Here is a 16,764-nt window from a genome sequence, read left to right on the forward strand (position 1 = left end):
GTCCAGAAGCATCTGCATAACAAACTTGGCAAACCCCGTTATGGCTCTGAAAAGGAAACTATAACGCTTAAGTGTTGACAGATAACCAAGTTGCTCTAGAACAGCTCTTGATTCCACTTCTTTCCAAAGGTCCCCAAAATATCCACTCTTCCTCTAGAGTGAATATTCTGAGGACAGCTTTCCCTGTGGTGAGAACAACAGAAATGAACATTCAAGATGGCCATCTAGAAATGGTTTGCTTGGACAGTGGCTTGCTATCTAAGGAAATAAAAATGTCTTACCATCTGAAATCTTTTGTCTTGTCCAGGCAGTACTCAAGTTGCCTGTGGATATCCAGGGAATGCACAATTCTCTCCCTTCTGTTCTTAAGGGGAAGAATCCAGGGAGATGAACAGACTGATTCCAGAATGATTAGTGCTAAGAGTTGCCCTATTCTTGCGAAAATCAAAAAGGGATGAGAAGACATGAGAACTTGCAACTTAGATACTCCTGTACTAGATTAGGTCTGAGCGGTAGACAGGACTACTTTCCATCCAAGAAACGTCAGGCAAGAGTTATCTGCATATTTAAATAAAACGAGAGTTAACCTCATCAACACAAAAATAAGATACCAGAAAAGGCCTTCTGCTTTCTAGGTGGTCTGAAGTGTAAAACTTCTTTCAAAATCTGTCCAACCTGGAACAAAGAAGAAAGGGAGAAGTGAATCAAATGGCTGAAAGATATACCTTGATAGAGGTATACAAGACACCAGCCTTGAACAACTCACACTGCTAGTGGAGCACCATGAAAGCCCCTATCTGACAACTACAGAAGTAACTAGAAAATCTCTTTGACTAATAAGATTTTCTAGCCTCCTGTGACACCCAATACACATCCTCTGCAAACAGATGCTTAAATGGGATCAGAAACGTATCACACAAACTGCTGCATGTGGATAAAAGACCCCCTCGTCCTGTGTGAGTAGGTCCATTCTGCGAGGAAGTTGTTTTAACTGCCCCTGTCCAGGTGCATGAGAAGGGGGATGAATGATGTCTGAGCCACAAAGGACTTAAGAGGAGCCTCTCTTAACAGTCCTCCTTTATCTTTGGTAGGACTCCAGTAATTCAAGGAAAGCCATAAAGGCACATTCCCTTCCATGGGAAGAAAAAGGCATCTGTTTTCCAGGCATATTTAAAAGGAAGCCTGGTACAGAAGTTCTGCAACTGTCTGTCTATTGTGAATGAAGGCAAACAGATCTACTTGGGGAATTCCCCATGTGAACAATTTCCTGGGAGACCTTTGTGTGTAACAGTGCACAATCCACTTGCGTGGTCTGTCCTGAACCTGCAACAGCTTTCTACTCTGACAGAATGTAGGCTGTCTAAAAGGAGAGACTGTGCTGAATTGCCACCTCCCAGGCAATGATAGCTGGTCTGCAAAGAGAGCAACACCTGGTTCCTCCTTGTTTGTTTACTTGCCGCATATCACTGTGGTGTTGACCATAAAATTGCCAATAGTGACCCTGCAGTCCACAGATGATGCCAAGCTTTTTAATGCCTTTAAATTAGGGCCATTACTTCTGAGGTTGCTATGTTTTTTTTCCTGAAGTGAGGATCACAAAATCCCTTGAACTTTGACCCCCTTGGAAACTGCTCCCCAGGAAAGTTTTGAGGTGCCTACTACGACAGAATTAAATGGAATAGGAGGGAAAAAAGTTGGAGACCCGCATTAAATAGCCCAATCACCACAAGCATTCTTCTTGGATGAACTTCACGACTGTAACAGCAAAGAGAAGGAAATGTTGGTGTGGAGTCCAAACTAATTTCAGGAGCCACTGAATTTTTCTCAGATGAAAACTGGTTAAAGGGACCATGAGAATAGCCGGTCATGTAGCCCAGAATTCTGGGGAAATCTCTGCTATGGAAATGGACTGGAAGCAGGTCCTAGAACTGTAGATAGTAAAAAAACTTTTCTGGAAGGACGCATAGCATTATGAGGGAGATGTCAAGAATAAATCCTAGAAATACTAATTTGTAACAGATTTAGGAAATTTTTCTCCAGATTTAGTTTGAAACCTAGTTTTCAAAACAGGTTTACGAGAAAATGAGGTATGCTAGAGTGTCTTGAGCAGAGTCTAATATGAGGCAATCATCCAGAGGATACATGTGGATTTCTTAAAGTCTGCAGAAGGCAACTACTAAAACTAGGCATTTTCTACGCACCCTTGGAGCTGCAGAAAGATAAAAAGGTGAAGATGCAAACTGCAAATGTACCACAGACACACAAAAAAGCTTTAAGTAACACTTGAAATCTTTGTGAATGGGAATATGGTGGAATGCATCCTTTGGGTCTAGAGTCACCAAAACAAATGACTGCAATTATCAGTCTGAACCTTGGAATGGCTAGAAAAAGGTATTTAGAACAAGAGAGATACAAAACTGGTTTCCCATATGTGTTCCTTCTTGGGTACCGGAAAAATCCTACAGTAAAAAAAAAAAAAAAAAAAAAAAAAAACTTTCCCTGTTGTGTTGGAGAGACGAGTTCTAGAACTCCTGAAGAAAGCATTTCTGAAAGGATCAGAGGAAGTAACTGCACCTGGTTTCTTGGAGTAAGGGGGATTCAGTATCAAAACCATTTGTAGTCCTTCTGAAAGGCACCCAATACCCAAGTTTCCAGAAGTGCAAAGAGTTATATTGCCTACAATTTTGTGGGGATGTCTGGGGTGTGAAAGAAGTACTCAAGTAGTCTTACACTCTTTATGGACTGGGAAGAGCCTTGGACTCTAGTCCCTTTCTTCTTAGTATCTCCTTATCACTTCTTTATAGATTGCTGTTTTCCTCAATTTTGCTGGCCTTTGGTGAAAAGTTTCCAGAAGAAACTATTCTTCTGCCCAGATCTATTACATTTACAGATTGGTTACAGGAAAGCCGTTTTGACTCCCTATACTAACCCATTCCTTTCTTCTAAAAGCTTCGGTACCATAACTATGGCAGCTGCTCAGGAGGCAGCATCCACTGCATCACAAAAACACTTAACTGAATGTTTTGTGACTTCAGAAGCAGAACACCATATTCTGATACGCATGTTTTTAGAGTCGGAAACAGGCAGGTTAGAAACAATTTGCTGCATGTTTGGAGAAAAAAAAAAAAAAGGAGGAAGTACTCAGCCATATGGATGTGGCAGTTGATAGCTCTGAAGGAAAGAGTTGAAGCAGCACACACCTTCTTTCCCAATTTATCAGATGACCTGCTCTCCTGTCTTGGGGAAATTTATGCTGTCTGTTTATTGTTCACCCCTAAAACAATTTGCAGTAGGCTGAATAGCCTTCAACTCTTTTTAGAAAGCCAACATCAAAGGTATGGTCCTGTGTGTTCATGGCTACCAAGACTTCTTTGTCAGAGGTCCTCTTCAGTCTAAAAAAAAAAAAAAAAGGAACGCTGTTTAAGAGGATACTGAATGGATGACTCCATCCACAGTTTTTTCCCCAGTCTAGTGTTGATGTGCCTGCTGTGGTAGTCTATGAGCCCTCAGACCATTTATCCAATCTTCCTGACCCCTCTAGTGATGCCCTGTGCAAAGTCATTTAGAGGTAGGAATATAGTACATCCAGTCAGAATGGACATCAGCTGTTAGCTGAGAAGGGAGAACACTACTTTCTTTTGACTGAAGTTTTGGATGGTGTAACTCAGCCGCTGGTAACAGGAGGTAGCATGCTGTCTTATGGAATTCTGTACGTCTGAAACCTGTAAGACTGTTTTAGACTTGAGAAACCCCAAACAAAAATCTTAACATCTTTCCCTTCATTCAACTCCCTCCATTTGGAAGAGGCCTCTAGGAGATTGGTACAATTTTGTCGAGGTGCTGTTTAGGGCCTTTTCGTTTCTGCATTCCTCTAATCCAGTCTCCTCCCAATTTATGAGGAAAAGGTCTCTCTCTCAATTTATGAGGAAAAGGTCTCTCTCTCAATATATATATATATATATATATATATATATATATATATATATATATATAAAAATGAGGAACTATTTTGAGTCAGAGAATGAAAGGCTAGATTACACCTCACAGACCTCTACTCCCATACCTTATGAGTGAGAGTCAGACGGGAGCATTTCTACTGAAGAACCTGTTGAGAAGGTTTGATTTGCTGATAGTTTCAAAAATTAAAGATTTGTTTAAATTGGAGGGATAAGAAATTTCAGAGGTCCACAAAAGCTATTGTGATCTTTTAAATATGGATTCCCCTATACCCTTGGCAATTCCTGGGGCATTGGAGGACGAGTTTAATTCTACCTGTGTTTCTCCAGGTGTCCATCCCCTTCCCTGAAGGGAAAGGTTGCATTGAGTGGTTATATTTAAGAGACTCAAGCTCTTTATATCTGTTTAGCAATTCAGTACCTAACCCTGCTTTGATTTCCGTGGACAAAGATGATATTGCCACGCCTCTGGCCTCCTCCAGCCCAGTGGCTGTGTGGAAGTCCTCGTACAAGATTTATCTAGCACACAGATATTTCCTCTGACAAGTACAAGAAAAAAAATATCAATATACTCTTCAGTGTTAAAGTGTTGGTACCCAAGAGGACACTTATCTGCCCACAAAATCAAGATACAAGCCCACCACTACAACTGAAGTCACACTATAGATAATATGTCTGCTTGAACTATTAAATGGAAAGGAAGTTTAGAGATTCTGGCACTGTACATCCCTTTTAAACTACAATGCTCTTGTGGTTTAGTGGACATATGTTGTGCAAGAAGATACTCGAAACCTTTAGTATAGTGGCCACACATCTGATCTTTAGTAAGATGCTACTGTAACAGTGATCTAATGATGAACATCTTATAAGTATCATCTTCTCTTCAATGCTCTGTAATCTTAAAACTGTTACAGGTAAAGGGGCTGGACCTCCAGCAAAAAACACTTAACCAGACTATTTATATTTCCGGTTACTGTGGTTCATTCGATAAATTTTGGTAACTACATTCCTACTGCATTTTGATAAATGCTGCATTCACTACAATGCTGTTCTGCCAGTGGTCAGTAAAGTGTGCAACACTTAACTGTTTTTCATGGTGTTCAAGTAAATCTCTATTTTTTATTCTGTAGCAAGACGTTGTCGCGTTCGATTCTCAGTTAGAGCGTCTTCTGAGTGGAGGCATGCGTGAATGGGCGTGCCTTCATTGAAGGTTGCACGTCAGGGCAGGTAACTCGGCACGTAGAAATCCACTACCAAACATTAGCGGACCGGAGTTCCGCTGTGGCGACCCCTAACCGGGATAAGCCGAAAGACACAACCAACCAACTTTGTAAACTGAATTTTTAAAACTGTACGCAAACTTTACATGGACATTTTAAAGTGTACCCTGCCTTCCATGTCCACCTACACCAACAATCTTCTCTCATTCCTGAGCCATAAACTCATTTTGTTTTAAACACATTAACATCAATCAGGTAAAGTTCTATTTTAGCATAAGAGATCACAGAAAAGATTCTTTAATATACATACAGTGGATTAGTGTACACACCCCCTGTTAAAATCTCAAGTATTTGTAATATAAAAAATGAGACCACAATAAATCATTTCAAAACTTTTCTCACCTTTAATGTGACCTATAACCTGTACAATTCAATTGAACAAAAATCTGTTAAGGGGAAAAAAAAAATAAAAAATGCACAATAAGCTGGTTGCGTAAATGTGCACACCCTTAAACTAATATTCTGTTGAAGCACCTTTTGTTTTAATTACAGCATTCAGTCTTCTTGGGTACACACCTGCCATCAATTAAAGAGACTGATTAACCCCAAATAAAGTTCAGCTGTCCTAGTAGGATTTTCCTGATATTTACTTAGTTGCCTGCTACAGCAAAAGCCATGGTTCGCAGAGAGCTAACAACGCATCAAAGGGATCTCATTGTCCAAAGGTATTAGTCAGGAGAAGGGTATAAAAACTTTCCACAGCACTGGATATACCATGGAACACCGTGAAGACAGTCATCAAAAAGTGGAGAAAATATGGAACAGTGACGTTGCAAAGAACTGGACGTCCCTCCAAAATTGATGAAAAAGACGACATGAAAACTGGTCAGGGAGGCTGCCAAGAAACACTACAGCAACACTGAAGAAGCTGCAGGAATTTCTGGCAAGTACTGGTTTCGTACTACAAAATGACAACAATCTTCTGTATTCTCCGTATGTCTGGACTATGGGGTAGGGTTACAAGATGGAAAAAAAACATCCAGGCCCGGCTAACATTTGCAAAACAATACATCAACACTCCCAAAAGCATGTGGGAAAATGTGTTATGTTCTGATGAGACCAAGGCTCAACTTTCTGGCCACAATTTACAAACCTTCAAGATTATGTAGGTCTTATTTACGCATCATGCTACAACAAAATTGCCAAATTTGCTACCAGCCACCCCTATAGAACCCATCACTGCACGGTAATCACACAGCTCAAATGGCTAGAATTCCCAAACCTGCTCACACTAAACCAAGTGACCATAGCCCCACAATATAATATACAAACCAAACGACTGCCCAGCACTCACCAGCCTTATCCAAACCAGCAACAGTCATAGATTACTAAGATCCTCAAACAAGCTACTACTAAACATCACCCAAACCCACAACATTCAAGGCTCTGCCTTCTACTCACAAAATTGCCAAACTCTGGAACACCCTCCCCTAATTGCAAAAAACCCTTGCTTTCATGAATTCAAACACCTCCTTACAGAACATCTAGCTCACCACTGGCTTTGCTCATGCCACACTCCTGGCTAGGCCACCCACCTCCACTTTCATCCCCAGTCCCTGCTCTCACACACACACACACACACACACACACACACACACACACACACACACAGTCTCTTTCATAGCTATAACCAAATATCTTGCTTCAATAATTTGAATCCCCCTCTATTCTGAGTTAGCTTTGGTAGCTCAATTTCTGCTTTGTCTTTCAACTATAATGCTCTTCCGGACTGTCCAGCTTTCACTGTTCTCACCACTACTCATGTTGTTTAAACTCCCTCTTAAACAGTTTCCTTTTTATCCTACAACTCTGAAGCGAAACCAGCCAGCCTATTACTCGATACAACTGTTCTTTTTCTCTTTTGTTCAACTGCTTAAAAAACATGTTATATATGCAGCTTAATTTGTACAAATCTGTTAGCTATATGTAAGTAACGACTGCTTATGTATTTGGAGTGTTACTTACATATAAAATTAAACAGGGAGCAACTATATATCAGTATGTATGGAGCTTTTCTCCCCGGGCCACCACTGAAAAAGGGACTTGTGCCCAGTTGGACATTACCCGGTAACCAAATGAAATAAATAAAATTCCAAAAGGTACGTTTGGTGCAAAAAACAACACTTTGCATCTCCAAAAGAACACCATCCCCACGGTGAAGCATGGTGGTGGCAGTATCATGCTTTGGGGTTGCTTTTCTTCAGCTGGAACTGGGGCTTTAGTCAAGGTGGAGGGAATTATGAACAGTTCCAAATACTAGTCACTTTTGGCCCAAAACCTTCAGGCATCTGTTAGAAAAGCTGAAGATGAAGAGGAATTTCACCATTCAACATGACAACGACCCCCAAGTACACAGCCAAATCAACAAAAGAATGGCTTCACCAGAAAAAAAAAGAATTGGAATGGCCCAACCACAGCCCAGACCTAAATACAATAGAAAATCTGCGGGGTGACCTGAAGAGGGCTGTGCACAAGGGATGCCCTCGCAATATGACAGCTTTGGAGCGCTTTTGCAAGGAAGAGTAGCAAATAACATTTCAAAATGTGCCATGCTGATAAGACTCCTACCCAAGAAGACTGAATGCTGTAATTAAATCATATTAGTTTAAGGGTGTGCACACTTATGCAACCAGCTTATTGTATGTTTTTTTTTTTAATATATTTTTCCCCTAACAGATTTGTTTTTCAGTTGAATTGTACAGGTTATAGGTCACATTAAAAAGGTGGGAAAAGTTATAAAATAATTTATTGTGGTCTTTTTTTATATCACAAAAACCTAGCATTTTAACAGGGGTGTGTACACTTTTTATATCCACTACACACACACACACACACACACACACACACACACACACACACTTCCCAAATGTTCTGCTGCAAGTATAGTTTAGTCCATTTTAAAAATCTAACACAGTGATCACCACTTTTTTGGAGCAAAGGTCCATATCAGGACAATGCAAAGAAGGTAAGGGCTACAATCCCTTTTGACAAATTAATCACATTTTAAAATTAGAATAATAAACTAACTTTAACACATATTCATGCAAAATAAAAAAAAGTGCAACAAGAATTCAGACGCCACACACTGATTTACTACTTATTAAAACATTACATGCAGACTTGCATTCCTCATATTTTTGCCGAAAATCAGTAAAACACCAATTCTAACTACCATTTTTCTAAGAAAGGTAGCAATTTAACTACCACCAGCCTTCAAATCTGCAAACATCTGGAGTACTAATGTAGTGCTCCCCTTACATTTTGTTAACTGTCACATTTGGATAAGGTTATCACTGTTAGTCAATGCTAACAGCATGTCTTGGATGACGAGTCCAGATTCCAAAAGACTCCCTCTCAGTGTAAGTGACTTACTCTGGTGTAGTACCAGAGAAACTCACTTATACCGAGAGGAAGTCTTTTGGAATCTGTCCCCCACTGTAAGCCCGCTTTACAGATAGGCCTTAAATTATTTACACCAACAGCAAGGCTTTACAGATAGGCCTTAAATTATTTACACCAAGAGCAAGTCTTTTGGAATCATGGCAAGCTCACACTGGCGTAAGTCATTTACAGTAACAGTAAGCCTTTTGGAATCTGGCCCACTGTTCTGAGAATCCTAACTGCAGGAATTTCAGAATCCATGGGAAAAAGAAGCTCAAAGAAACCATGCTTCCAAATCATCAAAAGTGCCCATTACCTTTTGTCATCACCCACACTAATGGACCACAAGAGAGGCAGTAAGAACCCCCACCCCACAAAAATAGTAAACAAGTCCAAAGCCATGTCCATTTTTTTTTTTTTTTAATATTTTCAGAATTAGAATGTTTTGATGTTCACTTCTGGACACCACAAAGCATCCATTTACATATTTTAGTTCTCCACACATGTACTGTATCAAGTGCATTTCAAGACAAACAAAAATCTATTTTTAAGTTTATAACAGAGTACAGGTAGGTGTACATCTAAATGTGTGCCTTCATTCCTTCTGATAAAACGTAAACGAATCACTGCAATGTATGTGACTTTCCGTTCTATTATGGATGTTCACTCCCTAATATCAGGAAAGCAGTTTTCACTACCCTGTTGTTTAGAGGACACTAGTACAGTACAAGGGATACGTCAAGTATGTAAGTTAATTGGAAAGTTACAGCAGATAGTACTGCTTTAACTTTTAGTGTCATAGGTTTGGGTTCAAGATCAAGGACAGTATACTGATCAAAGATCTTAACACCATGGACTCCCCGTTTTATATAGTCATCCAATTATTTCCTAAAGATAGGAATTCATGGATGATGTTAATTGAAAGGAGGAGCTTGTTCAATTTATTGTACAAGTCTTCCAGATATGAACAACCATATTTCACTATACAGCTGACATTGATTATTATTGAGGTCAAAGTGTCCTTTGTAACGAGGGGAGTATTGCAAGCATAGAGTCCTTAATACGGTGGTATGTCAGACGAGTTTTACCCAAGAAAGTGATAAGACACACAGAAGAGAGAGAGAGAGTTGCTGTAGTCTTTCAATATATGACAACCCCCAAGCCTGTTGATTTCTCTTTATGAGAAATCTTGTTACCTTCTCCAACTGCACCACATGGTGTTTATGCAGATTACAAAACAGGGCACAGCAGTCTACAACTGGTTTAACAACTCTACAAAGGGGGATAATTATCCCTCTGGTATGGTTCACAACCACACAGAGGGCAAGGTGGCTAACTCTGTATGCTTTACTGATGGTAGCAATTGTGAGTATTAAATGAAAGGTGACCATCTTGAAGGATGTTTTATTACTCTGTCAGCAGTCACCTTATCAACAGGGAAGAAAGCTGAGGGGGGGGGGGGATCTGCCAAATGCCAAAACACTGCATTGTTTGACAATGAAAGCAAGGCCATTTCTACTGCATCATCCATACGTAATATTAAGTGCTGTTGGAAAGGAAATGGGGTTGACAGGTTTAAGAAAATGCTCCTGAGTCTGCAATCATCTGCATAACTGGTCAGCCACACAGTGGAGTCACTTTTGACATTGGAGAAAAGGATGCCATAAAAAGAGAGCTGCCCCAGGACAGAGCCTTAAGAAACTCCACTGGTGACAAGGGATCATCAGGACTGGAGTCCTCCTATTCTCACCTGATGTTTAAGACTATATAGCCATTTGTCAAAAACTGGTTACTCAGTCCTCATTTACCATCAGACAAGCGAGTTTATGGCTTAACAGAACCACACATTAGGACATGAAAATGCAAACTTCCTGTGCCTCTGTAAATAAGTTATTTTGATTACTTTCTCCAGCATCTTGCATTATAAGCCTGGGAGGCAGATCAATTTGCAATTTTGGGGTTCTGTGAAGGGGGCCCCCCCTTATGAATTTTGGCCACAGTAGTCTGCTTCCAGATATTTGAGACCCAACACTTTTAAGGTTCTATTAAGAATGTGTGCAAGGAGATATGCTAGGGAATTTTTGATTGCACAAATCAAGCCTTCCTGGAATTACATCTGGTCTCATGGAACTGGCATTTCTAACCTTACTGAGGGCACAGGTGACCGACCACTTTATAATCACACCCGAAGTTATGCATGTTACAGGAAATAACAGTGGACTGTTTCCTTCTGTAAACTGAAATTTGCTCTTAATCTGCATGCTAGTGTGTTAGGTATATCGGACGGTCCTGTTATGGGGATTCCATTTTCTTCCAGCATACAATGCTTTAGTTTCCTCCCAGCATACAATGCTTTAGTTTCCTCCCATTCTTTTTTTAGAAGTGGTTGTAGAAGGCCTTACTGGCACCTCCTGTCTTGATGGCAAGTTCTTTCTCAAGCTAACTTCACTCATTTTAATTATCTGAATGAATCCGCTTAAACAAAGTTGACCCCTGACCTTGTTGCACTGGGCTGGATAAAGTCTGCATGCATTATATTGTTTGTTTTTTCCCCTTCTTTTAGTTTAATAATTTATTGGCTCTAACTCCACAATTTTCTACTATATTTATGCCATACAGGAAGGAAGGACAGACTTTTTCAATGCAGTTATTTAAAGTGCTGTATAGGAATAGAATGATCGATCACAGGTTGTGAGAGAGGTCCAATGCACAATTCCAGTTGACTGCCATAAGACTACAGCTGTTATTTGAAAATTTCTTAATAACTGCACATATTTATTAGGTTAAATCTGGTGTACAAGAGAAATGCCACTGCGTTTCAGAGTGAAAAGAGGGAAGGGCAACATTTAGCTCCGCACAGTTGCCATGGATATGTCAGGACATCTTTTTTATCTGTTTGTTTTGTTTTTTCTCCTTGTTGGTATTTTTTAGAATTTGAATTGGTGCAGTTTACGATATTGTAGTTTTTTATTCTTTGAGGTATACATCTCAATATCAATGGAGAAATAAAAGCAAAATATTCTGCAGCTATAATCTAAGGTATCCATTACAGTCTTCAATATCGAACAACCGTGCAACAAATTAGTAGCACAATTACAAAGCTGAAAGCTCTATAAATACACTGAACTATGCTTGTCTGTTACTCTGGGGTAACTTAAAAGTACTAGGCTAGTTACCTTTGTTGACTATTTTAAGCCTAGCTAATTCTCCATGGTGAAAATCAAATTCTGTACCTTGTCCCTGTGCGACAAACACCAACTATTATCCTTCTGTATAAAAAAGAGAGTTCAGCATAAAGGTATGAAAGAGGCAGAAACGGGGATAGTTCCCTTCTCAGGCACTTCTACTGCCAAATACTGAAAACTAATACGCTCTAAAACCACACAAGGCATATAGTATATTATTATAAATTTGACAAGAAGCCAAGAGATACAGCACACACGTCAAATTACGTACCTAAAATAAACCTGTAAGAATCTTAAAAGGGGGATGGGTCAAGCCTAAGAGTCTTTGCATAATGTGGTTTCTGGTTCATATGTGGAGGGAGAAAATCAAACCGGCAAGTCAAAAATCTGTCAACTGACCTACATCACACGAACACCTCCGTGCCACATACACAGCATAAAAACTTTAGCAAGCCACTTAATTTGCCGTTGATTACGGAAAAATAGAATTCAATAGCCCGTTTCATCAGATGAACTGGAAACATTGAGTACCTGGACTGAAGCCAACGTTGCTCCTGTTCAAGGCCTTCCATAGTTTCTACTTTTGGAATACTAGGCACCAGTAAAGATGCGTCTCGTTTCAGTTGTTTTGCGATTTTATCATGCCCTTCCAGTCTGGACTTGGGTTCCAATGACATTATTATTTGTGTGAAGGTATACATCACAGAACACAGTCCACAAACACAACAAATTACAGCTACCCGTGCAAATCGCCTCATCTTCCGTCCCATTACAACCCAACCACAAACCCGAATGAATAAAGTGCGTTATAAACACAGAGACGGGAAGGCGAGTATACAGACATGGGTCCCCGAAAAGATAACAGAGTACGGGCCATAACAAACACTGGCACCGACGTCAGGTTTTGCCCTGCTCTCCCCGTCGCCATGGAGCTACGTGCCGCGCCCGTTGCATCCTAAGCTGCGGAAACAAATAGGTACGGGTCGAGGTTATTTACAGCACTCCTTCAGCAGTAGAAAGGAAGACGTGTGAAGCCTACTACAGTCTCAAACTCTGTTCACGCCCTCTTCGAGGCTTCAAGTTTATACACAGAGCAAAGTTCTACGTCCGGTGAAGCTGTTGGCGCAGTTGTTTTTGTTAACGAGTAATCGCCCTAGCCTTTCAACTGTCCCTGATTTTAACACAAATGTTATCTGTGCCCCTCTTAATTTCTCCTAAAACTGGTGACTTTTGGAGACCTGGTGAGTTACACGTAGTAAATAATGACAATAATTAAAGTTTTAGATTTCTTTTACTTCATAAAATGTATATTAATTCACATCATTGTATACTGTTAACATCCTAAGTTAGCAGTATAAATGTTTTTTTTTTTTTTATAAAAAGTGCCCTTGATTATTTCTGGATTTGTCCGTTATTCTGTTGAGATCTGCCCCTAGTTAGTTGAGAGCTATGTTGTTACCTCTAGTACCTTAGTTAAAAATATATACTCTAGTTCGTGTTGCAATTAATCCTGGTTACTATTCTTGAGTTCCTTAACTGCTACCCTTTTTTCTATCATAAAGGAAGTGGCACTGTATGCTTTCTGGAGAACTTAGTTATAGCTGTTTTTTGTGAGTTTAATATTGACAAAGAAAGCCTATCCAAAGGTTTCGTTCTTGTTTATTATTGTGATGTCGCTTGTCGGAAAGTTCAGACAAGATGGGTTACCAACTGCTCACTGACAGAACCCACACTGTGAAAGCAGCATACTCCAAATCCGACTACAGACCAGTGACAAGTGAAGTACCACAGGGTTCAGTCCTGGGTCCTCTCCTGTTTGGTATCTACTTTTCTGAAGTACAGGCTAACACAGAAGGTCTTTCGCTAAAAAAGTTTGCAGAAGACTGCAAACTAGAAGCCATAATTGAAACTCCTAACGATGTGGACATCCTACAAAAGGGCCTCCTGGTGTCAAAGCCATGGCCTTAAGCTCAATGCCAAAAAGTGCATTGTCATCCCCTTTGGTAAAAACTCTGTACCCATGAGCTACCACATAGGTGGTAGTCTATTTAACACCGAAAGTGTGATAAGAGACCTTGGGACACAGGTGGACAGTAGTCTGTTCTTTGATAATCACATCGCCACAGTAGTCAGGAAATCCTTCTACGTGGCACACCTCATCACAAAAGGTTTCTCATCCAGGAAATAAAGAGGTCATTGTTCCCCTCTACTCGTCACTCAGACCCATTATAGAGTACAACGCCCCTTTTGGTATGTACCTCACAAGACATCTACAACAACTGGAAAGGCTGCAGAAATACTTCACAAAGAGGATTACCGGCCCCAAACAGATGCCCTACGCAGACCGTCTCAAAAAACTCCAGCTTTACACAGTCACGTATCACCTACTCAGAGGCAATCTCTGTCTAACATACAAAGCTATGTCAAACCCAGAGCTGTTGGACATGCTCCACTTAAAGAAATCCCAATCCCTCCGAGCTACATGCTCTAGGGACCTAAACCTTGTCACCACAATAAACAGAACATGCTAGAGGGATAGATTCCTGTCTCAAGGGACTTCCCATACTCTGGAACAAACTACCTATCTATTATCAAACAAAGCTCCTCATTAGCACTCTTCAAGAAAAATCTTGATGACTGGATGTGAAATAGGAAATTCACCCCGGGGATCACCTCTGTGGCTCTGCTGGACAGGGGCACAGGAAAATAAATTTCTTGGGTGGCGAAAACCAGGTTACCTTTTGGCTAGGCTTATATAGGCCCTAGGGGGCCAATAGTCTAGTACCAATATGAATCACTAGACATAGAAACACCACAAACAGAAAAATTCAAGCATTGATGTACAAAGTAGTACAGAATTCCCAACAGAATCATTTCATTTACTTAAAGTCTCATCTTTTTTAATGGGAGCGCCCCCTTGCCTCACCTGTTTTAACGAGTAGGTTTGTATAGTTAAAAAAGCTACTTGTTGGGCAACAGTAAGTACTAACTAAATGGAATCATAATTAAGAAATAAATAAAAAAGAGGTTATGTACTTACCATAACGTTTCATCTGTGTTGTCAAAAAAGGAGAACTGATGTCAGTCTTCACTTAATCCTTGAAATTGGGTTTGGTTCGATTCCGAACCTTTGAACCGACTTCGCCATTATTCCAGTTTGTGCCTGCCAAAAACTCCTGAGCTAAACTCAACCCATAATGCTCCTCGCAAGAATGCCTCAGATCTTGTTTGCCACTTCCTAGTGCCAGACACGTTCTCTCCTCAGAGTTCTCCAGCGACATCTTTAATTAAAATAACTACTCTTAACTACCATAATAGCCTGTCTTACCATACCTTACTCACTCACCTCCTTTGAATATCTTTCTCTCCCTGAACAAAACCATTACATCCGTCAAACTTTAATATCTTCTTTCATCTTCTCCCTTAACCACAGTAACATAACCTGTAACTCCAACTATATGCTACCAAAATTTCACAGAGCAACCCACATTATCTACTTCTCTACCAAAAAGACTTTTAATAACCTCTATAAACTCCTTAAATCTCTACAATACCCCCAGCAACACCCCCTCCTAGATGGTGATATTCATCCAAACCCTGGCCCCAATACTAACTACACCAATAACCCAACCAATTTAACATTGCGTATAGTTTCTACACTAACTAAACCATGTAACTCCCTCTTGATAGCTCACCTTAACATTAGAAGTATTAACAATAAAATTTCCCATCTGCATGCTCTCCTTGATGTACACTCATTTGACATACTATGTCTTACAGAAACTTGGCTAAAACCATCTACTCTAGACCAGGAAATTACCCCTCCTGGCTATAACATCCTTAGAAATGAACGTAAAATCAGAAAAGGTGGAGGTATAACCATTCTCTATAAATCTAACCTCCAAATTTCCCCCATTAATGTGCTTCCATCATTTGCCACCAAATCTGAAATCCTAACCACCAAACTCCAAATCAATAACTCCAAATCTATCTAATTTGCATGTATCTACCCCCAGGTAATAATACCAATACTCTTGAGAACCTACTCAGTCACCTCTCTACCCAACTACCCCAGGAGACCATTGTACTAGGTGACTTTAACATAGACTGGTCCACTTGCAGTTCTCTAACTCCTACCAATCACATAAACCTCTTTGGTTTCTCACAGTTAGTAACAACTCCTACGAGAATCCACAAACCTAGCAGCAAGGAAACTACTCTGGATTGGATCCTTAATAGCCACCCTGAAACTTATACTCCAGGAACCCTTCCCAACGATATCTGTGGCCATATCCTTACCTACATTATTAGACAAAAAGTCCATATTCCAACTACTCATAACCTCAAAACCTCCCGCTTAAAAAAATTCTTTAATCCAGACAGCTTCCTAACCGAATTGCAAGCATGTGACTGGTCACCACTAACCCATCTAGAACTTGATGAATCCGTTACCTACTTTAATACTAACTTTCTTCAAATCGTCGACTGCCATGCACCTTATCGCTCTACTAGAATAAGAACCAAATCTGCCCCATGGCTCACAAAACAAACTAGGCAAAAGATACTCCTCAGAAATAAAATCTGGGCTAAGTGGAGAGCTAACAAATGTTCAAAAAACAACCTTCACTATAAACAGCTAAGAAATGCCACCAAGAAGGATATTCTTAGAGACAAAAAAGACTTCTACCTTCAACTACAACAAACCAGCCAACAAACTCCACAAATATTTTGGTCTGGAATAAACAAACTTCTTCAGCCAGGCCACACCACTACTCCAGACCCAACTGGTTTCAACCATAATAACTCCAACAAGATCCCTGATGCCTTTAATAATTACTTTACAGAAGCCATTCAAACCCTTGCCAATTCTTTACCACCTTTCACTACTTCCCGACCAAATACATGCAATACTTCATTGCCTACCTTTCAAATACAACCTGTGTCTACATCCCTCATCTGTAA

At 40.1% G+C, this 16,764-nt stretch overlaps 1 protein-coding gene across 1 annotated transcript in view; it reads right to left on the bottom strand.

Annotated features, from left to right (window-relative positions):
* Positions 1–12,918, bottom strand: part of GXYLT1 (glucoside xylosyltransferase 1) — a 790,439-nt gene extending 777,521 nt beyond the window's left edge. The window contains exon 1 of the mRNA XM_044087446.1: positions 12,334–12,918. Coding sequence (XP_043943381.1) covers positions 12,334–12,572 — 239 coding nt within the window. The 5' untranslated portion in view covers positions 12,573–12,918. The remainder of the gene's footprint in view (positions 1–12,333) is intronic.
* Positions 12,919–16,764: the final 3,846 nt, after the last annotated feature.

This window comes from Protopterus annectens, chromosome 11.part0, assembly GCF_019279795.1.
Source record: "Protopterus annectens isolate FY-2018-M chromosome 11.part0, PAN1.0, whole genome shotgun sequence".
Taxonomy (NCBI): domain Eukaryota; kingdom Metazoa; phylum Chordata; order Ceratodontiformes; family Protopteridae; genus Protopterus; species Protopterus annectens.